At 38.0% G+C, this 23,976-nt stretch overlaps 5 protein-coding genes across 8 annotated transcripts; 2 read left to right on the top strand and 3 right to left on the bottom strand.

The window, feature by feature from the left end:
* Positions 1 to 12: 12 nt before the first annotated feature.
* On the bottom strand, positions 13 to 2,785 carry haus2 (HAUS augmin like complex subunit 2). The gene is made up of 7 exons (XM_057343867.1): positions 2,662 to 2,785; positions 2,267 to 2,370; positions 2,085 to 2,180; positions 1,907 to 1,976; positions 1,676 to 1,808; positions 1,236 to 1,344; positions 13 to 490 (listed from the first exon to the last, which is right to left on the bottom strand). The coding sequence occupies exons 2-7, from the start codon at positions 2,351 to 2,353 to the stop codon at positions 365 to 367; spliced, it is 621 nt and encodes a 206-aa protein (XP_057199850.1). The 5' UTR covers positions 2,354 to 2,370; positions 2,662 to 2,785; the 3' UTR covers positions 13 to 364.
* A 44-nt stretch (positions 2,786 to 2,829) lies between these two features.
* Positions 2,830 to 5,354, top strand: adprs (ADP-ribosylserine hydrolase). 2 transcript variants are annotated; one of them, XM_057343863.1, is made up of 7 exons: positions 2,830 to 2,847; positions 3,346 to 3,554; positions 3,747 to 3,843; positions 3,935 to 4,142; positions 4,380 to 4,567; positions 4,652 to 4,752; positions 4,837 to 5,354. In XM_057343863.1, the coding sequence occupies exons 2-7, from the start codon at positions 3,377 to 3,379 to the stop codon at positions 5,208 to 5,210; spliced, it is 1,146 nt and encodes a 381-aa protein (XP_057199846.1). In that variant the 5' UTR covers positions 2,830 to 2,847; positions 3,346 to 3,376; the 3' UTR covers positions 5,211 to 5,354. The 2 variants fall into 2 exon arrangements, with proteins under 2 accessions (XP_057199846.1, XP_057199845.1); XM_057343862.1 differs by lacking the exon at positions 2,830 to 2,847 and adding an exon at positions 2,997 to 3,035.
* A 1,213-nt stretch (positions 5,355 to 6,567) lies between these two features.
* On the top strand, positions 6,568 to 7,964 carry cinp (cyclin dependent kinase 2 interacting protein). 2 transcript variants are annotated; one of them, XM_057343865.1, is made up of 5 exons: positions 6,568 to 6,596; positions 6,751 to 6,944; positions 7,032 to 7,164; positions 7,244 to 7,373; positions 7,762 to 7,964. In XM_057343865.1, exons 2-5 carry the CDS (start codon positions 6,778 to 6,780, stop codon positions 7,962 to 7,964), a joined length of 633 nt encoding a protein of 210 aa, XP_057199848.1. In that variant the 5' UTR covers positions 6,568 to 6,596; positions 6,751 to 6,777. The 2 variants fall into 2 exon arrangements, with proteins under 2 accessions (XP_057199848.1, XP_057199847.1); XM_057343864.1 differs by having other exon boundaries at positions 6,574 to 6,668.
* A 125-nt stretch (positions 7,965 to 8,089) lies between these two features.
* znf839 (zinc finger protein 839) lies at positions 8,090 to 14,905 on the bottom strand. The gene is made up of 7 exons (XM_057343861.1): positions 13,838 to 14,905; positions 12,132 to 13,271; positions 11,771 to 11,953; positions 10,561 to 10,653; positions 10,238 to 10,384; positions 10,029 to 10,163; positions 8,090 to 9,851 (listed from the first exon to the last, which is right to left on the bottom strand). The coding sequence occupies exons 1-7, from the start codon at positions 14,675 to 14,677 to the stop codon at positions 9,165 to 9,167; spliced, it is 3,225 nt and encodes a 1,074-aa protein (XP_057199844.1). The 5' UTR covers positions 14,678 to 14,905; the 3' UTR covers positions 8,090 to 9,164.
* Positions 14,906 to 17,512: 2,607 nt separating this feature from the next.
* vsx2 (visual system homeobox 2) lies at positions 17,513 to 23,100 on the bottom strand. 2 transcript variants are annotated; one of them, XM_057344394.1, is made up of 5 exons: positions 22,630 to 23,100; positions 22,164 to 22,248; positions 21,459 to 21,582; positions 19,016 to 19,196; positions 17,513 to 18,500 (listed from the first exon to the last, which is right to left on the bottom strand). In XM_057344394.1, exons 1-5 carry the CDS (start codon positions 23,042 to 23,044, stop codon positions 18,133 to 18,135), a joined length of 1,173 nt encoding a protein of 390 aa, XP_057200377.1. In that variant the 5' UTR covers positions 23,045 to 23,100; the 3' UTR covers positions 17,513 to 18,132. The 2 variants fall into 2 exon arrangements, with proteins under 2 accessions (XP_057200377.1, XP_057200379.1); XM_057344396.1 differs by having other exon boundaries at positions 17,513 to 18,437.
* Between the last annotated feature and the right edge of the window lie 876 nt (positions 23,101 to 23,976).

The following is a 23,976-nucleotide window of genomic DNA, read 5'->3' as shown; positions in this document are numbered from 1 at the left end:
GTAGCACACAAACCATAAATGGAATGATGGAATTAGAACATTTATTTAAAATTAACAAATACTTACACAATGCACAAATGGAAAGACCATAGACTTATTTACATACTGTGTAGATATATCAACAGATTCTGTAGGATGTCACCGATTCTTATTAGTGATCACAAGGCAGCCATAAGAGAAACATATGAAGACAAATCAAGATAAAGGGAAATAAAAAATAAATGGAAAGCAAAAACAACTGCAGCCAACTGTTTATCTTGACAACAGTGTTGCATTTTTTTATTTCAAAAATGTTTAAACAGATCCAGATGACCATTAGTATGCTAAACAAACAGTAGGTGCAACTAAACATTATTATAATTTTTTAATATGCTTTGTCAACGGACCCATCTTCATTGTTGATCTGTGGCTGACTCCGTCTCTTAAGAACTTGCTTGTACAGATTCTCAACTTCAGTGACCTGAGCCAGTAATTGAGTCCTGGCATTATTCTGATGAAGAGGAGATGGAAATATTATTACCATAGACACTTCCAACATAATAAATATAACAGGATTTCTTCAATAAGGTAAAAACATAAATCACAACATTAATGACTAGTAGTTGTATTCATTTACATTTAATGAGTAAGGGGTGGATGTTAAGAAAACCCCCATCACATATGATGCTATCATACATGGCTGATATTCATTCCCTTGCTGACATTCAAAACAACAGCAATGCTTATGGTACTGTCCAAATACACTGCTCAAAAAAATTAAGGGAACACTTAATCATCACAGCTTAACACCAAGTCAGTTAACCATCAGGAATATCAATCAACCTATCCGAAGCCGTCAAGTAGCACCATAGACTGTCCAGGAGCTCACTTATGCTCTGATCCAGGTCTGGGAGGAGATCCCCAGGACACCATGTGCCATCTCACCAGGAGTATTCCCAGACATTGCTGGGAGTTCATGCGGGCACGTAGGGCCATGCACATTACTGACTAACATTATGACTTACTGTAGTGAAATTCAAACAAGTTGAATGAGCCAGTATTATCTTTTTTTTACAGCGATTTTACTGTAATTCCGGCCCTGAATGTGTTTACGATTTTGGCTTTCATTGACCATTGTCACATTATTCTGTTCTCACATCATTATGCAATGTATATAAGTGAAGAGTTTTAACCTAGTGTGATTTAGGTGTTCCCTTGATTTGTTCGAGCAGTGTATATAGAAATCCTAACCTTACCAAACTGCTCAGAGAATCCTCAGTGGTTGGAATTGCTCGAACCATCTTAATTTTTACTTCCAAGTTCTGAATGAACTCCACTACCATCCCCATCAGTTCTACCACATATCTGTAGACAAAATCATTTAAGAATAATTAAAAGCGCATAATGTCAGTTACGTTACTGTCTATCTATGGGCTGGAGTCAGAAATCTCCAGGACCTCTTCAAAATGTTCTTAGTTTGTGTTCCAAAGATAAACGGAGGTCCTAGGGTTTTTGTACGAATTCAGGGTGAGTAATTCACGACAGAATTTTCATTTTACGGCAGAGTATCCTTTTAATAAAAAAATCCTTTTGAGCATGGAAAACAACACCACTTACATTGCTGTAGCACAATTTTAAAAGCCCCCCCTAAAAAACATTTTATCCAATAATAACATGGCATATTATTAATTCTGACCTGTTAAGATCAGCCTGAATGGGCAGATTCTGCTGACACAATGGTTTTGTGAGCCGCTCTCGCAGGACTGTCTGTTCTCGCAAAACATCCTGAAGGTGAGATGTGAACTGTTGCAAGGAAGCAAATCTTTGGCCTTACAACAAAACACATTTATTAGTCAAATCAAGACATTATTTAAAAGTAAATCTACATGAAAATATCATGCTACACAACTACTTTTTCAACACTTACTGAGATAATGGCTGTGAGTTACATCCGCTCCATCTCTTTCCAACTTCAGCAAGTCTAAATCCAAATTTGTCTAAACCAATATGGAAAAAAAAACTAAAGTAAAAAATTATGGCATTTATTACAATTTTGCAGATAATTGACTGATGTAGTAATTTGAAGCATTCCGTTTGATTTCAACCTGATCAAGATCTTGTTTGATTCTGTTCAGCTGGTCAACCTCAAGTAAAGATGAAGAAAATACTTCAGACTCTTGTGGAACAGCCTTAAGTTCCTCCTGTAAAATCCATAACATGATAATCCATAAAATTATTTATCACAGCCATTGTAAAATCAGTGTCACAAAACCAGTGTATTGTTTACCTGTGTCATGGTGCCTGCGGCTACACATCTGGCTAAAATCTTAGCAGCAGGTGTTACTGTGTAAATATTGGGGTCCCAGGGATTCATAACACGTGTTCCCAAACCTGATGTAAATAAATGTAATAAAAATAATGCTAAATTGAATATTAAAATGAAACATAGGACAGTGTTATTTTATGCACAAGAATAAAGTAATGTATATTTAATGTCCACTTAAACTAATTTCTGAGAGGATGTAAAATAAATGTGAGGCATTGTTAAACAATAACTGAATGTTGTTGACACTGTCAAGCTAATGCGCATCTTGCTCTTAGCTACGACGTCCTGCTGTATTTCTTAAATGCCAAATTTATTGATGCGTAATATTAAAGCGTTAAAAAAAATATGTATCTTACCTGAATGTAACGTCTTTAGTTTAAATATGGTATACCTTCAAAAAGTAGTAAGTTTTCAATCTACCCGCCTCTTTGAATACGCTCACTGAACTTCCTATCTGCGCAGCAGAACTGCGCAATACGCAAAGTCGGAAGCGTATCCGCAGATTCACAAACCTACAATGAGGAATTATCTTGCATTTTCAGGTGCATCATGCATGACTTGAAATCAAACAAAATATAACTGTATATATAAGAACATCTTCCCCATAATGATCATTTGCGCATGAATGCAGGGGTTGAACATTGTTTTATTATTTTAAATAGTGTCGAATCATGACCCGTTTGAACCGAGATTGCTTTACATGATGGCGGAACGGTAACGTTAGTAGTTTGTGTGTAATATTAAAATTACATAATAATTTATATAAAAAAACGTTTTGCAGTCATAACAGAAGCTTTAGTGGAGTTATGTAGTTTCTAAACAATATAAATATATCAACGAAAGCAAAGATAATGTTCGCACGGTTGACTTAATAGAACTGTAAAGATTTATGATGCGTTTATATTTGGCACGATGTGGTCAGGAGCGCGTCACACAATGACAACAACACTCTTATAGCGAAACAAAAAACAGAAACCAGACAGACACCTGACGCGATTTATTTTAAATGTGATACATTTCAATGTGTTTAATTTGCGCAGTTTTGGACTATTGAGTGATACAGTACGAGAAATGTCAGCTGCGACGCGTGTAGCAGCAGCCCCGGTGATGTTGTCCCGGTTCCGTGGCGCTCTAGTCGGTGCTGTTTTGGGAGATTGCATAGGCGGTGAATTTGAAGGTGCTGTGGATGTCCCTTTAGATCGGGTTCTTCAGCATCTCGGTGCATTGGAAGATGACACACGGGGCGATGGTGAGCATCCACCTATTATCTTGTAAAAGCGAATAGTGTCCACATACAAAATCTCTATAGTACGATATGGCAAGCAATAAATAGCCAACATGTTCTTGAATGTAATGGTTCCCCACCCATGTTAAGGGACAGCTCCTTTTCCAAACCTAGTTTTTTGTCTTTTAGCAAACCTTTTATATTATTTTTCCCCAGGAATTCTTCAGTATAGTGACGACACAGCCATGATGCGGTGCGTTGCTGATTCACTTCTTACCAGGGCAGAGTTTGATGAACTAGACATGGCCCGAAGGTAAATTACATTTAATGAATATGGGTTAGCCCTTAGTAGCAAGTATTGGGTGCCTCTAGCTTTTCTGACATTTTATCCTATGTAATTTCAGGTTCGCAAGCGAGTACAAGCTTGCTCCAGGACGTGGTTACGGCTCAGGTGTTATACAGGTACTGCGAAAGCTTGCATCGCCCCATCTGAGGGATGTCTTCCAGCCAGCAAGAGCTCAGTTCGGTGGCCGTGGATCTTTTGGCAATGGGGGTGCAATGAGAGCTGCACCTTTTGCCCTGGCCTTCAGACATACAGCTGATGTGCGGGAGGTAAGAAAATCAAAATGCTATGTCCAACTACACGAAGCTGTCTGAGCTTTGATTCCCTTAGCAGTAACAGTCCTCCATCTGCAACATTATAGTACTTTTTGGACTAAAAACATATTGCAAGTGGTTGTGTGATATGGGTAAAGCACAATCTTAACTTCTCAGACTAAATGTCTGTAATAAAAAACGTAGTAATAATAAATCCGAGAAACTTATATTCTTTCAATTTGCTTTTGCCAGTTTTCACGGCTTGGTGCAACCCTAACACACTCCTGCTCCTTGGGCTACAATGGGGCAATATTGCAGGCCCTTGCCGTCCATCTCTCTCTCCAGGGGGCTTTAGCTGTGCCAAGTAATTTCATTGACAGACTGATTTCAGAAATGGAGCAACTGGAAAAAGACAAGACAGCCCAGCTTGATGCTAAAGCGTAAGTGAAACACTCAAAACACTGACGTTAGATTATGAGCAACACATGTAGAACACTTGCACATTGTGCTGTTTTTCTTCACAGACTGAATTTATCAGAGCTACCCTATTGCACTCGTTTGCAAAGAGTGAAAGAACTTATGGAAAGAAACAGCGTGAGCATTGAGGAGGTCATATCCGAACTGGGTTAGTGCTGATATACAAATTCTATCTCTTTCACAATCATACTCAAGCCCACTAAAGCTTAACTTATTTGCTTTTCTTCATTAGGGAATGGCATCGCTGCATTACAGTCTGTGCCCACTGCCATCTTCTGTGTTCTGCATTGTTTGGAGCCAAGGGAAGGGCTACCAGAGCATTTCGGAGGCCTGGAGATGACGATAGCCTACAGCTTGGCTCTGGGTGGTGACACAGACACCATTGCTTGCATGGCAGGGGCAATCGCTGGAGCACATTATGGCATTGAGTCCATTCCCCAGAGCTGGCAGAAGAGCTGTGAAGGGGTGGAGGAAGCTGATGTTTTAGCAAAGCGATTATACAGTCTGTACACAACCCAGTGTGGTGAGGACAGGGGGACTGCAAGCTGCAACAATAATCAACCGCACACACATGCTGGTCATCAGCACACTACAAAAACTGACTGAACTGTCATACGCAACATGCAGTTGCACAATTAAGAAACTTCACCTGGCACATAGTGTCATATGCACCTCTTAACATTAATGTTTATAAAAATGTGATGATCTTCTTGTGCAAAAATGTTTACAATAAATACAAGTAATACAAAATGCTAACATATTAATTGGTAAATAGGCTTGTGTTTTATTTATTCTTATTACACGGCTCGTTGGAATGCTTGATTCGGATTGGCCAGTCGTGACATTTGCAGGTTTGTTATTCCCAGGTAACAACCACTCAAAACTAATAACACGGTAACCTGGATGCAGCAAATCATTTTGACAGGTTTTTTTGACAAATATAAATTTATCTTTTAATAACATATATGACATTATATTTATTTAATTGATTTATTATATTTACCAAATTGCCTGTTTGTGTAATAAGCGGGAAAATGTACAAGCAGCCGGCTGTAATCGCGAAATAAGCCCCTTCAGTGTGATACGAGACCCTCCGCTTCGCATCTGGTCCTGATCACACTGTCAGGGCTTATTTCTGCGATAACAACCGGCTGCCTGTACATTATCCCTTACTTTACACTCAGTTATCAATAAATGCGAGGAACACATTGTAGTACTGGTAGGTCCCTGCTGAAAGAACAAAAAAATTCTGATGGTTTCTGTTACAAATGCTTTGGATTAAATGCTTTAACAAATTATCTGCAAGTTTCCAAAAGGTGTTCTATCGGCTCCTATCAACCACATAACTCTAACAGGAGCCAATGTATTACCAGTAGACCCACGGAGATCCATATAGTTTATTTTAAAACTAGTACAATTACCATTAAATCTAATAGAATGTTGTTTTTCAGTTACATTTTTCAGATTTGACATATCATTAATTAAGAGCTTAACCAAAACAACTACATTTTAGTCATTTTAAGGCACAGTATAATTTCATAAAGTCCATGTTATAGTGTATGCTATTTTCAATTACAGTTTTATACCCAATAATAAACATTTAGTGCTCTCACTCATAGTAACAAGTAAATCACTGCAGATAATTTGGCTTTTTAAGGGATAGTTCACCCCAAAATGAAACTTCTTTCATCATTTATGACTTTCTTTTGCAGAACACAAAAGAAGATATTTTGACAAATGTTGGTAACCAAAAAACATTGACTTTCCTTGTATGGACACAAAACCACTGAGACATTTCTCAAAATATCTTTTTTTGTGTTCCACACAAGGAAGAGTCTTATACTGAAAGGCAGGAAGGTGAATAAATGATGACAGAATTTTAATTTTGGGGTGAATTATTCCTTTAAACGTAATGATAATGTCCTCCAGTAGGTGGCGCTAGGAGGCTTTGTCATACAATGATGAAAGACGTAGAGCGAGTGGAACGAACATGTGAGCGTTAGCAGTGGTGTTGTTGTTAAAATGATATTCACTTAAAATTATTTTACTGACGGAATATAATAGGTGACTTCCATAAAAAGTCAGTCAGCGTTACATGACCTCAATGGCTTAATTTCAGTTAATGCTATATATTTCTATTTATTAGAGATCGTGCGAGTTATATGGCTTTATAATGTCTGAAGCCACGACTCCGGGAAGAAAGGGCAATCTGACTGGCAGTGCCAGAAAGTTAAAGGATGACGCAGCTGACTGGCACAATCTCATCATGAAATGGGAACGCCTGAATGATGAGGGATCCACCATTGCGACTAAAATAGTCAATCTAGGACTGAGCAAAAAGTAAGTTTAATGTGCCATGTTGGCTTTACTGTGTACTATCTACAAAATTACGTTGCAAAAACGGTTCTCCGTCATCTCTGATCCCAGATCATTTAGTGAGTCTGACATTGTGATGGAAGGAGACTCGGCTGATGTGATCCATTCAGAGAGTAATCTGACACGGAGCAACAGAGAGCTGGAGGATGAATGTGTCAAATTAAAGGACGTTGTAGACAAAATGGTATTTTATTTTAAAACTAAAATACTAATTTTAAATGTTTGTAAAGTATTTATAATGTCAAAATTGTTCGTCTCCAAAGGCAAATATATTGTTAAAGATGGAGAAGATGGTCAATGCTGAGCGTGGGATTTGTGAGTTAGAAGCAGTTCAGTATGGAGAGAAAGGAAGACCAGCACCACTGTTTCTTACTTGGTCCACACAACAGTTTGGTAAGAGAGGGAAATGATCGAACTGTTCCATCAATACTTTAGTATTGGTTTAGTCACAAATATATCTAAAGGGTGAACAAACAATTACAATTTTCAGTGGTCAAAAAACTTTCTTTAAGTATTGGTTCTAAGTTTAGCATATAAAACAAGCCACTTGTCAGTGAAAGTGACCATCTTTGTATCTGTATTCACCCTGCAAATGTGTGTCTAAATAGCTTTAATGGGAATCAACTGTACTGTTTTACTTCATCCCATTTCATATTATGCAGATAGTATTAGTGAATCTTAAATGAGGACCGCAACAGATAGTGGAAATACTGTCTTATATAAATTAAATGCATGTGCCTACCCTATTATTTGTTCATGCGACTTGTTTATTCCATTGCAGCTGATGTATCTTCCAAACTTTACGAATCTTACAAGCAGGAGCTTGCACTAAAACAGACTATCCTACAAGAATTAGCTCACACTTCTAATGCTGATCTCTCCATGGTTTATCTCTCATCATGGCTGTATCAACCTTACATTGAAGACAGTGGAAAACTGAAACTGGAAAGTTTGCTGTTGGAAACGGGTCACAGATCTCTGTAATTCAGTTTTGGTGAAATCTTGGATTACTCTTCACATTTCTATACTTGCAAATCAAATGCTGCACTGCTTTGTGAAAGTTTCCCATTTGAAGTTTTCTTTACAATACACAGTCTTAATTCCAAAAGCTCACTCACAAAAGTTTTAATGTCATGTTTGAACATGTCCCTTTGTATTAAAAATGCCGAGATGTTTCAAAAAAACAGTAAACCAGAGATTATATAAAAAGTAATAAAATAGTTCAACAACTTTTCAAATGACTTGCACTAGACAAACAACGAAGTAACATAAACAATAGAACATAGCTGCGGCTGCTGTATACTACAAGCGCCTCATGTCTTCCCATTTATTTTACAAATCTAGAGCAATCTGTCGCTGTTTGGAGTGGCATGTTATAAAACAGCAACATCCACCATGTTACCATAAGATGTATAAAACAAAATAGTGTTTTTGGGCCAAAACTGAAGGGAAATAATTGATAATGAAAATTGTGTGAATAAAAAGACCTATCATGGGGTATCAATTTGAACTGAACTGCAACTATAGCCTGGGTCTCTGACATAAAGGAACTGTTATTTATATATTTCACTAAATGGACAAATGTGTGGGCAAATAAAAAGTGTTTTTAGACACTTGTGTGTTTTCATTTCTGAATATTGCCATAATTGAATTTGGCTGATTTCTTTCTCTTAAGCACCAATAATGCATTTTGCACTATAGCTTTAACCAAATGAAACCATCAGGAAACCCTCCAAAATTTATAATGTGTCAATTTCTCATAAGTCACTTTCTCGTTAAAGGGATAGTTCACCCAAAAATGAAAATTCTGTCATCATTTACTCACCCTTAGATTGTTCCAAATCTGTATAAATGTAATTGTTCTGCTAAATAATGACAGAATTTTCATTTTTGGGTGATCTATCCCTTTAAAAAATAACGTTACACTGCTGCAACAGCTACATAGATAAGGACTCCAAAAACAAATTGTAGTTAAGATATGCCAACACAAGTCAACATGGTCTTAAATTCCAAATGAACGCTAACATTTTCATATAAACAGAAAAAACACTTAGGATAATACTGTTTTTTATACAAATTTACAAAGAATGCAATAAAAAGTTCATTGAAAAACACCATTACACAGAAAGAATGTATTCTTGTTGCGATTAATGGACAAGAACAGGAATTGATCATGCGAATCAATCAAGTCTTTCTGTCGGTTTCAATGCCGAGCAGGGCGTGAACGGTCTCTAAAGGAACCCCTTCGGGCGCCTCGATGTGCATCATGGTGCCATCGGGCCCGTTGACGATGACAATGCCTTTGGCGGCTAACTCCTCTGCGCTTTGCATAACAAGCCCCTCGGCCGTCTGGATAATAACCGGAGATTCTTGCTCAACTACAGGCTGGACCTCCTGATTGGCTGCGGGCTCTTCAAGAGCATCGGCCTGGGCCTCTTGAACTTCTTGCTGAGGGGGTTCTTGGGAGTTCTTACATTCTATGTCTGTGCTCAAAGCCTGTTCTAGTTGTTTCATCTGATCTGCGATATCGACAGCCACGCTGCTGTTCAGAACCTTGGAGATCTCCGGATCGGGGTCTTCGTCAGGTTTCGTAGTGTTGGAATCAGAAGGTGGGGGATCTGTTTCCATCGGTTCTTCCTCCGTCCTCGGGGAAGCAGCATTTTCGATGTTCTGTGTACCATCTTCAGCAGTTACACCTACAGAAGTCAAGTTCTCCAGTCTGGTCAACACCACCTGAGGCTTTCGGAGCACAGAGGAGACGTCGACTGTCTCATCCTTCTGGATGCCATTCTGGTTAACTTGATAGCCGTTTGTTTCCTCATTGCAGTTTTCTATCTTGAACCTTTTTGCAGGAGGCAACATTTTGGCATTCTGTGCGTTTCGTCAGAAAATAAATTATTACTACACAGTCAACAGTGTTTTGCACCCAAATTTCAGTCACTGAAAAATAGACTTCAAGTCTAACCAGTGATTAGCAATGAATACAACACGGTGTGAACATGAAATGATTAATTTATTCAAAAACACACAGAACTGTTCATGTCTTACCTCAATGTTCCGCAGGCTCTTGGTGGCTTGATTTGTTCTAATCTCTGGCTGATTTGTCTTTTGACTCTGTTGCCCTTCTGAGGAATTCAGGAGTTTCAGCGCATTAGGATCTGTTATACCTAGAGATTGTAAAACCTGCAAAAACAAAACATTGGTATGCAACAGAGGTGTGATAACTTGATAACAGCTGTGATGACTGAATGTCTTACCCCCATGTTGTTGACCTCTATAGCTGGCCGGCTGGCTGGTGAAGTATGCAGATATTCCAGGGCCATCTCTTTCACCTGGCTGTGTAGTTGCTCAAACTCTCGATACACACTCGGGAACTGTTGCTTTGATGGATAGCCCTTTTCCACCTTAAGGGGAAGGGACACTGTGAGCTTGCATCAAATGCCTCCTAAATTCCCAATGACTTACCAATCACGGGAATTTTGATACCTGAACTAGCATCAAAAATCTCAATGCTACTGTAAATAGAGCTGTAAAATTGAGGTTCTTAGGCTTCTACGTGTTTAGAATGTCCACAGCATACCTTCATCAACACAAACTCCCATACAGTCATGACTCTGGCTAGACGTGGAAGAACTATCTCCATGAGGTCTTCATCATCGTACTGTTTAATAAACTGAGAAGATAAATAATATTCAACTATTAAAAACAGCGATTCGACAAATTGCACTTAGTGAACGTTCACCCAAAAATAAAAAAAATCCTATCATCATTTACTCAAATTCTTGTGAATTCAAACCTTTTATGACTTTCGTTCTTCCGCAGACCACAAATGAAGATATTTTGAAGAATGTTGTTAACTGGCCCCCATTCACTTGCATTGGTTTTGTGTCCATAAAATAGAAGTGAATAGGTGCCAGTGCTGTTTGGTTAACAACTTTCATCAAAATATCTTCTTTTGTGTTCTGCGGAAGAAAGAAAGTCATTAAGGTTTGAAATGACAAGAGGGTGAGTAAATGATGACAGAATTTTCATTTTTCGGTGAACTATTACATGTAAAACATATCACAATTACATTGTGAAAACAAATAAACGGGCAACTCCAGTTTAACAAATATGACATTTTGAGTTATGGATGTGACATAAACTCTCAGAGAACGTCTAGTATATATCAATATATTGAACCATCGGTTTATATCTCACTAAACCCCCGATACTAAAGTACAGACATGGGAAAAATGTCAAGTTTTCTGTTTTAAAAAGGGAAATAAACATGCGTCATGGATGTGATGAAAAATGGCACGTTTTTGAGAGACTACACTTTGTAGGATTTCTGTGAATTAAAATGAAGTAGGGATGCCACTTCTTAAAACATTAAATAGTTTTCCATTTTCATGTGCCCATTAATGAGGAATATGGACCGTCATGGATGTGACAATTCTGAAAGTGGCACTTACCTGACAATAATGCTTAAAAAAGTTAAAAAAAATACCTCACATGTACTGTATATTTAAACCAACAAATGTTGACATCTGAACTATCAGTTTGGTGAAACCTTTGGTGAAAACCTTTTTGTCATGGTAAGGTTGACATGTAATTGCTAAAAATCAAATGTTTGCACTAACATAGTATGAAACAAATACATTTTGCTCATATGACGTGTCTCATTTATGGAAATAGGTGTAATATTTTGTTGATATCACCCACCCCTACATTCAGCGAATAGGAAATGTGTATTTTTGCGCTTGATCTAACTGTATAAAGAATACATATAAATAATCTCTAAAACATACTTCTCTCAGACGATTTCTCTGTCTTTGTGCTTGTTGCTCCAAACTCATTCCTCCAGGATATTTGGGTGGCCGTCCTGGACGTCCTCTCTTAGGTGGTCGCCCAGGCCTTCTAGGACGACCAGGTCGCCCTGGTCCTCTGGGCCGCCCGGGTCTCCTGACTTCGACCTTCACAGTTTCCTGAACCTGTGAAGTGTGTAACATTTTAAGCACCCTTACATTATACAAGTACTCTTACATTAGCCAACAGGTTCAACTTCTACATAAAAACTATATTATAGAATCGATCATGGCTAATTAATAAGTTACAGAAACAAGAACTCAGGAAAAGTGTGAAGAGAATAAATAAATCAAATCATCTTACTTTTTGAATACTTGTTACTTTTGCATGACTAGAATCAGGAATTTCAGTTCCTGTTGCTTGTTCCTCTGTAATGTTGGCATCGTCTTCTGCTCGGGAGACTGTCTGGTTCTTGTCATGTGTGGGATTTAGCTTATAGTGTCTGTTCAAACCAGCGACACCTATGTAGGCTTTCTCACAGGTTTCACATTTAAAGGCTTTGTCACGAAGGTTGAGGGTCACATCCGAGCTCTTCTTCCTGCGTTCCTCTCCATCCTCATCCTCCACGCTAATCTCAGAGTAGTCATCGGAGTCCGACTGGTGGCTTTCTGCTAAATCCTCGTTTTTAATAAACTTGTAGTCTTTCACCTTGTGCTTAGGTGGTCTGGACACCCGACCAGAGCGGGTCTTGATTTTTTGCGGCTTCTTCTCTCGATTCTTCACTTTCGTTTTTTCCTTTCCGCTGGCTTGGGTTGAAGCAGTTATGACTTTGGTAGGCATTGTAATCTTGGCAGGAGGGGATAAAACTTTCGCAGGCGGGGTGAGGATCTTTGTGGGTGTTGCTGGGACAGCAGCGGGTTTGGGTGATGGGGCAAGGATCTTTGCGGGGGGAGTTGGGACAACAGCGGGTTTGACTGACGGTGTAAGGATCTTAGTGGGCGTGCCTTGGAGAATGGCAGGTTTGACTGTCGGTGTAAGAACCTTTGTGGGCGTGGCTTGGACCAGGGCAGGTTTGGCTGATGGCGTGAGGATCTTTGTAGGCATGGCTTGGACAACAGCAGGTTTGGATGTCGGTACAAAGATCTTTGTAGTCGGAGCTGGGACGATAGCAGGTTTGGCTGATGGGTACTTGACCACGGCAGCCGCAGGTACAACCTTATGGGTGATGGGGACAGTAATGGTGCTAACCACAGGAGCTGGTTTCTGAAGGAGAAGCTGGATAGGAGGATCATTTGGGTTTTGTAGGAAATACTGCTGTTGTCCAGGCACAGGCGTAATGTGGATCACCTGTGGGCTGCTCAATGTCCCTACAGTTGTTACCTTTACAATCGGCTGACCTGTGGAGAGATTATGTGGCTGTAAAAATGTAATTGGAGTTGTCTGGTGCTGCTTGTTGTCTGGCTTCGGTGGGGTCTGCACTTGAATTTGGATGGGCTCAGCTGCCTTAATGATTCAAAGTGTGAAAAACACAACATTCAGTCACCAGTTTTCATAAAAAATAGAAACCATCACAGATGTTGGGATGATGAGTGAGAACCAATAAAACACCATTAAAGGAGTAGTTCACCTCCAAAATGAAAATCATGTCATCATTTACTCTTGTCATTTCAAACCTGTATGACTTACTTTCTTCTGCAGAACAAAAATGAAGATATTTTGAAAAATGTTGGTAATAGAACAGCACACTCCACCATTTACTTCTATTGTAACCAATGCAAGTGATTGGGGGGCTGTTAACGTCATTCTTCAAAATATATTTTGTGTTCTGCGGAAGAAATAAAGTCATACAGGTTTGAAATGACAAGAGTAAATGATGACATGATTTTCATTTTGAAGGTGAATTACTCTTTTAAATACTACTGGAATATGGCGCATAACACACAAATGCCTGTGGGAATTGTTTTTAAACGCATAATGTACAATCTCGTATAATAATCACAGCATGCGTATAACATTTAAATACAATATACTGTCAAGTTTCTACCTTGTTAAAGCCGCTATCGTCTTACCTTTCGGCTGGTCGTTTGCGCGCCGTTCTGCGAGTGCTGCAGCGCGACCTGTTTGGCGGCGCTCTGCAGCTGCTGCGACGCGTTCTGCACGACGCTCGCGGGCTGCGGTTGAATCGCCGCCGCTGCCACCTGCAAAGTACTCGCTTCCAACGTAATGTACGATGTCGGCTGCGTCGTGACAGCTCTCTGTAGGGTCTTCGGGCTCGTTGTATTAGCAGCAGCGGTCTCGGCCTGTGCGATCACCTGCGCTTTATTCACTATAAGCTGCTGCACGTCCACGATAGGAGCCGTGGATTTCAAAGCCGCCTCGCTCCCCGCCACATGGACTAACTGTTGTTTTGCTAACTGCTCGATTAACTGTTGCTGCTCCTCGGCCGACAACCCCGAACTCTCCACAAAACTGCCGTCAGGCTGCACGTAAATGATGGTGGTCGTCGGCGAGAGCGCGCTCAAGACTTCACCGCTCACGGTGGTGCATTCAGCGGTCACACCAGCCTCCGCAGCACTCTGAATATAAGACGCTATGATACTCGGATCGGTCACAACCTCACCGGTCATTATTTGCCCGATCACTTCTTGAGTAACGTTACCGTCCCCAACGTTCACATCCACCCCCGAATCGCTGTGTATTAATGTTACCTCGGTGAGGCCTTGATCAACGCCCCCTTCTTCAGACGGGTTCACGGTGCATGGTATATTACTCTCTCCCTGGGGATTCTTTTCACCCTCGACTGCAGTTTGTGCTGCCTCGGGCTGCAGAGAGCCGCCGGAGTCCACATTTTCCATTTTAGCTGCAGCAGAGCTGGACGCTGAATTACTATCGTCTTCATTGTCCGCCATTTTGGTTGCGGGAGCAAAACTTGCTAGCTACGTAACAAGAGAAGTAGAGAAAAGACGCGTACTTTAGGACGATTAATGTTCACGGTGTGGATAATATGGGCGATATTTAAAGCCCAGTCCTTAACATTTCAAATTTGGAAAGCGGCTATAATCCAGCGAGACTCGCGAAGGTAACGGTAGTCACTCAATCGGTTTTCCCATCCATGCCACTGATGACGACCGCGCGGAGGATGGGTGACAACAAATCACGTCATTTCCGTTTCGAAAATAAAATTTGCGCGCCGTTATCTATTGGTGTTATTCTTTTTAGATTTTAATTAACAAAACGTCAATAAATTAGATTATAAAGTGAATCATCTCACAAAATACATCGAAGAGGTACATTTAATAAAAACGAATAAGCACTTAACACTTTATGTTTATTTTCCACAGGAGCTTCCAGGTAGTTTAGGCGAGGGAAAACTTTTTGTGTAAATAAAAGCTTGTTTATAAAACAAGTTCACGAAAAGAAACAAAAATTATCCTTGTGTTACGGAACATGTCCAGCAGGAGGCAGTAAATAACCACTTTTCCCAAACCCCAGGTACGTTTCCTTTCTCTGTCACTAGAGGGAACTAAACGTCTTTTATCTTTACATTTTTTGCCATTCTTGCAATGTGCAGTTGATCACATATAGACACTCTGTGGAGTATTAAACACTGACTAAGTAACGCACACAGTCATAATTTTAGATTTAAGGTATCGAATGAGGTTAGAATTAATATGGTTTTAAAACTGGGGTTGGCTAAATGTCCTTGTCTTGTGGGTGAATTTTTTTGTTTAATTTGTTTTCAATACCCTAATTTGTTTTCGTTACCCTAAGGGATGTAGTATTCCCAAAGAAATGAGGTATTGGTGATTTAATTTAAATAATTAATTCTTATGTATAAAGATTTGTTAAAATTTCTGCCTAATAGAAACATACTCACTTATAATAACTAGTTATGGTTTAAATAATAGGCTACTTATATATTATAATTTAATATATATATTATTATATATTAAATAGCATTGTATATTCTATTATGTCATTTGTGCAACAAGTCAAGAATAGCTATGAGGTCAGCCACGGTGAAATTACTGCAAGCAATTAATTAATATAAATATAGAAATCAATTAATAATTCAAAACCATTTGATTTACATGAGTACATTTTCACTGTCTAGTAATCAAAGTTAAATTACTTTCAGGAGTATTTTCAAATATTCTAATTACCTGTGTTTGCATCTTGGTGTTCATCACAATCTGATTAAGAAATAAGATTTGCAAGACTTTGCAGCTCTGATAGTCTTTAGATCACTGCAGATAAAGCCAGTTTGTGCCTTTGTCATGCTTCATGGCCGCTATTAGTGACATTGTATAGGATTAGCTAGAGTCGCTTTACAGTAATTCATGATTCCCCTTAGTGAGAGTAAGGGAATTCTGAGAAAACAGCAATAAAACAACAATGGTGAAACTGGAAAACGTCTCAGTTTACCAGGACATCAATAAATGTATACCTAAATAACAGTTACAATTAACACAACATGCTTTTTATCAAAAGAACAAAAGTATAATGAGTATCCTTTAGGTTAGTGTTTTCTGGGTGCACACCAAACACAAAAGGACATAATTTATTAACCAAAATCGAAAAATGTAAAAGGCTAATATGCCCAGCAGGATCACCGGGAGACAGCGATGTCAGAAAAGCAGATAGAGATACAGTATATTTTGTTTCTACATAAGCCTAGCCTTATCACCCCAGATGTCAACTAATTAATTTACGCAGACATGAAGTAAATTAAATTAGGATTGAATTAACAGTGTGAATCAATAATCTCTTGACAGGCCTTAATAGTAAGGGCATGGGAAGGATCAACAATCCAGATGAAAAGGAGAGATCATGCAACATGCTTTTGGGATTCATAAGATGTTTGGTATCATATCAAATCTAAATTATGGTATTATTTAGCGATTACTTGATTAGAGAGACCTATTTTTTTATGTATCGAGTTTTATGGCTAATGTGTAATTTAGACATCTAGTTATGAGAAAATTACCACACTCTTCTCTATCCTGTTAGGTGAGGATTTCTTTTTTGTAAGGGGTCCATGCAAGTCTGATAATATGAGGGAAAATAGTGCAATCTTAATTTTAAAGTACGAGCAGTGAATATTAGAGTAAATTATATATATATAATATGTTTTATCTATATACCCATGCCGTGTAACAGACAGACAGACAAAGAAAGAAAGAAAGTTATATAATGGATAAATATCTTAGTAATTGAATGATCTCAGTATCTAGGGCTGCTTTCATGCTCTCTCCCATATATCTGTTATGTATTGGCCGTGCTGTTTAATCTGCCCAGATTGAGGCCTGTGTCGGATTACACCCATTGACACAGAAATGTTTAGGCTACATACAAAAGATTGTTATTCCAGGTTTGATAGAGCGAAAGAACAAAGAGATTTTAGCACTGATTTAGATTTTAAAGCACTGTTTAAAGTATTTTGTGTACAAAATTTGAGGTAATCCATTCATTTGATTGGTAACACTTTATAATATGTTGTTAACGTTAGTTAATGCATTAGATAACATGAACAATAATTCTATGGCATTTATCTTTGTTAATTTTAACATTTACAACACATTTTAAAACAAAAACAAAATGAACTGGCGTGTTAACAAAATAACCTGTTTGTTCATGTTTGCCTGTACATTTGCTGTTGTTAACAAATACGGCCATATTGTGAAGTGTTGCCCAATTATGATTTCAAATACACTTGATGCAGACCATCATTTGTAATACTTTTTTAATAATTTGAATTGCATTTCACATATTACGAAAAAAGCACATAATAAGACTACAGTACATTAATGTATAGTTCAAACAATACTGTAGCAAGCTATCTTCATTTACAATATTTACAGCAAAACACTCTATTACAACTTTTAACCACTAAGAGTTTTAGAAGAGAGATACTGTACAAAATGAACAAAGAAGCACTGAGCTCTGTTATTTCAAAGCTCATTAGGAGTTCTTGACCAATTGCTTTCTAATAATGACTGAAAATAAATACTTAAATTGGATCAGGTTCAAGTTCAAATAAACACACAAAGACATATGGTCTGCCACAGTTGTCAAATTTCCCATCATGACAAAGGGGAACAAGCATGCTCCATCGTTATTCAATTTTAATTAGATGTTCTGGAATGTTTGTAAAAAACCTAAATATTAATCCCTGGAATGATGGGGATGTATATTATTATCAAATTAAGAATACCACATTTTAATCATTTAGAAATTGCTATGGTAAAACAAAATGCATAACCAAATGTCCCGTTTTTGCAGAAATATGATAAACAGAAAATAATCCAGATATATTTTTGTTTTATGGCATTAGAGGTATGACTGAAGAATTACTGTGCATAACCTAAGAACTCTTTTCCTCTTCTTTCGCGTCTAACTGTTCGCTAGACTTCTCTGTCGCTGATATCTCCATCTTGTGCTCCAGTATCTCAGAAGAAACTGTTCCCAGCACTTTGGCGCTGTGCTCTTGTGCTTTTGCCCTGAGAACAGCAATGCTGTTCTCCCTCAGTTCCTCTTTGGACATGGGTGACTCTGTCCTCTTTTCCTCAGCCTCGCTCTCATCTGTCTTGGGATTGGGTGGTTTCTGAGTGACATCTGACTTCTCGTTTGATGGGACCGCAGCAGCCTCCAAGGACTTCTTGTGCATCCCTGAAAAGAATGGTGGGTATTCGTGTTTAGAAAAGCAGCTGGTGGTAGGAAAACCATCTTGAACTGGAAACAGCAAGAGACATATTTTGGATTAAATAACAACATACGACTAATTCTGAACCATGAAATGAAATGAAAGATATTATGCGATATGTAGTCTGTTTGTTTAATTGTAATGATACCAGTTAGTAGTGGTTATTACTAACCAATTAAACAAACAATATATTTATCTGACTAATAATATTTTACTATTTTCCCTGTAATATAAAGTGCCTAAATGTAATTTTGTTTTCTAACCATTTATTACACAGAAACATTTTTTTAAAGTTACTTAATTTACAGCAATGTACTGTACAGATTGCAGAATTTTGCTCCTTGCTTCTTGTGGATGCATGTAACATTAAAATTTAACAAATAAAATGTATTATTAAGGGTCAGTATGAGTAATGTAGTGAATGGTCTTCAGAAATGTATCACTGTTATTTCTTTACATTTATTGTATTAATACTGTATTTAATACAAATGTATTTGTATAAAAATTATGTAATTGTGTTACATTTTATTAATATCAATATTACCTAAAAGCCAGGGGGCACAGGAGTCCATGACGCCCTCTTTAGCAGACTTCAGTATGGACTCAGGCAGAGGGATGGAATGACGCACCATAGCACCATACAGCCCGTATTCAGCCATCACACTGCTACGACCCCAACACTTCTCACGCTTTCTCCACTTGGCTCTTCGATTTTGAAACCACACCTGTCCACAAAAAAAAAATTCAGCACAACAAGTAGGGTATAGTGTTGCATTCAGGAAAGACTGACAGCTTATTAAACGAACAGCTTACATTTATTTATCTCATAAAATCTCAACCTACAAACGATTTTATTGGAAGCACGCGCCTGGCCCGAAGTTAACTTCCGGTCTGTGTGGTTATCGGTCTGACTAAAGGCTACTAATGTAACAATTTATTTTATATTTTATTTATATTGTTATTAATTTATATTAATCTTTTATTGTATATTAATCGTATTAAATTAAATTAAAACTCAGTTATTGATTCTTTGCTGAGGTCTACAGGAAGTTAAGTTTGGTTAATTTGAATTATTATTAGTCACTTTGTGTTTGGCAATGGTGTTTGCAAATATTTAACCAATGAAAAGTATTACAGTCGTTAATCATAAAAAGTTAAAAAGTTGTTATTTCCGTTTCTGAAAACAGCGAATTTGGACATCCGAGGTTTTGAATAGACAACGTTGTTTTGTTGCTGCTGAAACCGTCTATATATACAATTTACAATTACATATGCAAATTACAATTTATTTTTAACCTCCACGGTCTGTATTAAGCTAACAAGTTGCAGGCAGACACCACAGTATCTATATCAGATCAGCGTATGCAAAGTGCCACAACGCCTCATTCTGTTGCCGGTGGCCTGAGGTTCATTTCTGTCAAGACGCTGCGTGACTTGAGATTGATCTCAGCACTACACACACTGCTTAACCACCACTTGCCCTTCTCTAACGGTAGCTGCAAAGCTGACGGAGGAGGGGAGGAGGATGAGGAGGGGCTCTTGGGTCCAGAGAGGCCAGACATTGGATAAGAAATTATCAAAACCATTTTCCAATCTTTTCTGGTAATGCCGACGATAGCCCTCATTTCATGCAAGATCTTTTTTAGCGGAGAAATTGGTTATCGGGCGCTCAAAAGAAAGCGGGCGGAGACAGCGATGAAAGACGACCCCAAGGGCACGCAGGAGCTGATTGAAAAATAAGTTAATTTCGAGCCCAATCGATGGTGGACAGGCGGGCAAATATCACGGGAAATTAAACGAGCAGACCCTGGAGAGCACCGCCATTGACCCGTGCTAATAAATTCAATGTAGTTATTTCATTTGAACTCCCCACACCTCGCCACATCTCTTCCCCAGGAACACGGCGAGCTTTTCTGATTTAACTAATTACATTCGATAAGAAAATTAGATGTTAATTTTACTTTGGATTGAAATAGAATTATTTATTTATTTCCTTATTATTTATTCAACACGTCCGCGAAGCACCGTAATGAGAATGAAATTAAAAGGCGTGCCGGTAGATGGATGATTCGGGTCACACAGTAATCTCCATCTGCCCTGATTGCTTGATTAGGTCGTTAGCGCCTTTCTCACTCACTATCCCTCTCTCACCCACTCTATGTGAGAGCAAATTGTTTCACATCCAACTGAAGCTGATGAGATATTATCTGTCCAAGCGGGATGCTGGACTCAGGACCTGATTAGCAGCACAGAAGGACCACAACATTGTCTCTTGATCGATAGTATAGTGTCACCTGCTGCAGCTGGCGTCAAGAAATAGTGAATTGCCAAGCCCTTTGCTGTACAAATTTCTATACAGGCCGAAATGGCATATAAGCAAATTAGACAACACATAAGATCAAATTGAAGCTAGGCCAAATTTTTGTTTATTTCGTGAGAAACAAAATATAGTGCAGAGCAGAGGTGTAACAGCAAATACACAATAGTTTCTAAGAGGGGCAGCTCATTATAAGCATATACTGAATTAATGTATTACTTATTTATGTATTGTTTTTGCACAGATTCTTTGTTCTATATTTCTTTTCTGAATGCATCTACAATTATTCTGTTTTTACATTAAAAATCATTTGAAACAGTAGTCAATTATATACGTTTAATTGTTTTAAAATGGCAAAAATTGAGCAACGCACTGGTAATAATTTACAACCATGTGAAATAACAGGTGTACGTCGAGATATTTTACACGCCCACAATGCTTAATTAAAATAGTAAAAAAGACCAAACAAAAAATACATGTTTTTATACATGCAGCAATAACAACAAAAGCATTGCCTGTTGTAATCATATAATATCAGAGCACGGCTCTTTGAATTCTGGGTTAGCAATGCGAATGTAAAACCTTTTTTAATAAAAATCGATTTGTCATTGTATTTGTTGTATTGAAATTCAAAACATATCTAGTAGATACTGTAGTCTGTGTAGTTTACCTGTATTCTGTCCTCGGGCAGCTCGGTTTTCATGGCTAGCATTTCTCTGGCATATACATCAGGATAATGAGCCTCGTTAAAAGCTTTCTCTAGTTCCTCCAGCTGGTAAGATGTAAATATTGTTCTGTAAAAGAACAAAATTCGATTATAATATATTGAGGTCATTTTTAATTATAAAATATACAAAATGAAGCATTCATTGTTTCTAAATAGTCTAACTAATCAAATCGAAAATATCTAAAGTCAGCTGGAAACAATTATTTAACAAAAGATAATTATATTCTGTATATTACAAGCATCATTTTAAGCTTGTAGTGCTGTGAAATTATTATAGACAAATTATGCATGTAAATATAATTCATTTTTTTCCCCGAGAAAATCTTTAGGAAATGTATATTGGAAAAAAAACAAATGAAACTAAACCGACAAGTATTCGGCTCTCAGTAAAAATATTACATTTAAAAAATATATCATTTTAATCGCCATTTAAAACTGTAATTAGCTCGCAAATTGGAAGACTTTCGCCAGGCGCAGATTTTCTCTTAAAAAATCTTGCACTTTTTCAGTTAATTGTCAATTGGCCAATTAAGACACAAAAAACACTAAACGTTCCTTGTTTAAGATGTCTAATTTCTGAGGCAACGGGCATAAAAATAACATTTATACATTAAGTATTTATTTTCCCTAAAATGTTGTTGGACCCACCTGTGTCGTCTCTTTTTTCGTTTCTTGCTCTGGCTTAGAGAAGACTTAGAAATTTTCCTTTCACTTGAGGAGACGTCCTCTGAATCTGCAATATCGTGGACAATATTTCCATTATTTAATGCACGTAAAATATGATGTGTGTTGCGACAATTTAAAACCATAAATTTCACTTTTTTATGATATTCACCGAGGACTTAATGTTTATGATTAATAAAACAGACAACAGATTGCACGTTTCATATTCCAGCATTTACTTTCCATTTTATAGCCTAATAATAAATGTTGCAATTATAGACACAATTTACAAGCATCATATACAATTCATAACAACAGTATTATTATTACCATGTTCTTATTAACAAGTTAAAGTCGTTTTTGCACTGAAATAAATAAAACTGGCCCTTTTTTAACAGAACGACAAACCTTGAGAGGGCCGTGCCCGTGAAAATGATTTTTGAAGGCCTACCAGAGCTAGCAGAATGGTTAGCTTCCATCGAACCCACTGTCCTGTTGAGCGGCTGAAGGTGAACGGTTTGCGCGTCTGACAGCACCTCCAGAAACGCGGGCTGGCTGTAGAACGACGGAATACCTCCATGGCCAATTAATCCCATCCCGACCCCAACACCAGCTGGACCGAGCATCGACCTCGTAGCTAACAGGTGCGCCCCAGCTGGAAAAGAGTCCAGTGTGTTCCGTGGAGCCGAAGACGGCTCTTTATTTAGTCCCAAAATCTCCTGAATGCCGAAACCCGTGCATTTGGGCGTATGAGTAGTGGCGCTCTTTGATAGATGTTGATTGTTAGTTCTCCCGTTCTCAGCGGCACACACTGATTTTGATTTGTTCAAACTTCCCGACAACACAGCCCCATCCTTTCCTGTCATGGTGCCTTTGAGACTATTCCCTTCTTCAGATACAAGTCGGTCCCTTGTGCACAGGCATCCACAGCGCAATACGCATGATCCCTCTAGAAATTCTCCTTTTATCCAACAGGTCCATCCCAACAAGGGTCAAAACTCACCAACCAATCAGCTGCAAGCACGCGATTTAGAATTCCAGAGGATAAAGGATGCTGCTCCACCGGTTTATTATTATGCATCGTGTCGTTTAATTCACATCAGATTCTGTTTGAAATTATTCCAAAAATGTGTTAATCAGACGTTTAACCCAAATTAGCAAATGAAGGAGATTTTGGAATTAAAATTCAGATTGAATGAAAATCCTTTTTTCGTTTGAATAAAAAATAAAATAGTAGGCCCTAATAGATAGTAATAATATAGAATATTTATATAAAAGCCGTGTGAGATGCGTATATAGAAATATAGCCTATCAAATGCAACGGAACGTTTCCTGTTCTTAATTTTAAACATTTTTACGCTCATTTCTAGGTCCGTGAGAAATCAAAGCGTTGGAAAGTTGGCAATTCGATGTATATTTATAAATGGTCAAAAAGTGACCTTCGCATGTAAATTAGTAAGTTAAAAAAAGAAATTGGCACCTTGACACTCGAAATGCATAGCGCACGAAACGCCAATATCGTCAGATGACAAAATGTGTAGTTAGACTGGGCTTTCATAGCCATTAGAAGAATTATGTGCAGAAACTCTTTATATACCAAACTAACAAGAAAAATAGAAAATATCTAAAACAGCACTCGACTGTTCAGAAAACTTTCAAAACCAATATGTAGTCAAAATGTAGTTTTAAGGTAAAATCTTTAACAAAATTCATGTGATCGAAAGTATTCGTTCAGTCCCCTCCAGATTTCGTTTCGGTCACCAGCAACAGCTATTTTAGGATTTGCAATAAAAAAAAT

The sequence above is a fragment of the Triplophysa rosa genome, linkage group LG10 (assembly GCF_024868665.1).
Source record: "Triplophysa rosa linkage group LG10, Trosa_1v2, whole genome shotgun sequence".
Lineage (NCBI taxonomy): Eukaryota > Metazoa > Chordata > Actinopteri > Cypriniformes > Nemacheilidae > Triplophysa > Triplophysa rosa.
This window is presented reverse-complemented; position numbering and strand designations above follow the sequence as displayed.

Coding starts and splice junctions, on each gene's coding strand:
- haus2 (XM_057343867.1), bottom strand. CDS start 2,353: ATGAATCCCTGGGACCCCAATATTTACACAGTAACACCTGCTGCTAAG. Junction 2,181..2,266: donor CCGCAGGCACCATGACACAG/GTAAACAATACA, acceptor TGGATTTTACAG/GAGGAACTTAAGGCTGTTCC. Junction 1,977..2,084: donor TCAAACAAGATCTTGATCAG/GTTGAAATCAAA, acceptor ATATTGGTTTAG/ACAAATTTGGATTTAGACTT.
- adprs (XM_057343863.1), top strand. CDS start 3,377: ATGTCAGCTGCGACGCGTGTAGCAGCAGCCCCGGTGATGTTGTCCCGG. Junction 4,143..4,379: donor ATACAGCTGATGTGCGGGAG/GTAAGAAAATCA, acceptor TGCTTTTGCCAG/TTTTCACGGCTTGGTGCAAC. Junction 4,568..4,651: donor GCCCAGCTTGATGCTAAAGC/GTAAGTGAAACA, acceptor TTTTCTTCACAG/ACTGAATTTATCAGAGCTAC.
- cinp (XM_057343865.1), top strand. CDS start 6,778: ATGTCTGAAGCCACGACTCCGGGAAGAAAGGGCAATCTGACTGGCAGT. Junction 6,945..7,031: donor AATCTAGGACTGAGCAAAAA/GTAAGTTTAATG, acceptor CTCTGATCCCAG/ATCATTTAGTGAGTCTGACA. Junction 7,374..7,761: donor TTGGTCCACACAACAGTTTG/GTAAGAGAGGGA, acceptor ATTCCATTGCAG/CTGATGTATCTTCCAAACTT.
- znf839 (XM_057343861.1), bottom strand. CDS start 14,677: ATGGCGGACAATGAAGACGATAGTAATTCAGCGTCCAGCTCTGCTGCA. Junction 13,272..13,837: donor CGCAAACGACCAGCCGAAAG/GTAAGACGATAG, acceptor TGAATCATTAAG/GCAGCTGAGCCCATCCAAAT. Junction 10,654..11,770: donor AGAGAAATCGTCTGAGAGAA/GTATGTTTTAGA, acceptor TTATCTTCTCAG/TTTATTAAACAGTACGATGA.
- vsx2 (XM_057344394.1), bottom strand. CDS start 23,044: ATGACAGGAAAGGATGGGGCTGTGTTGTCGGGAAGTTTGAACAAATCA. Junction 19,197..21,458: donor TGCCCGAGGACAGAATACAG/GTAAACTACACA, acceptor TTTTGTGGACAG/GTGTGGTTTCAAAATCGAAG. Junction 18,501..19,015: donor CTGTGCCCCCTGGCTTTTAG/GTAATATTGATA, acceptor TGCTGTTTCCAG/TTCAAGATGGTTTTCCTACC.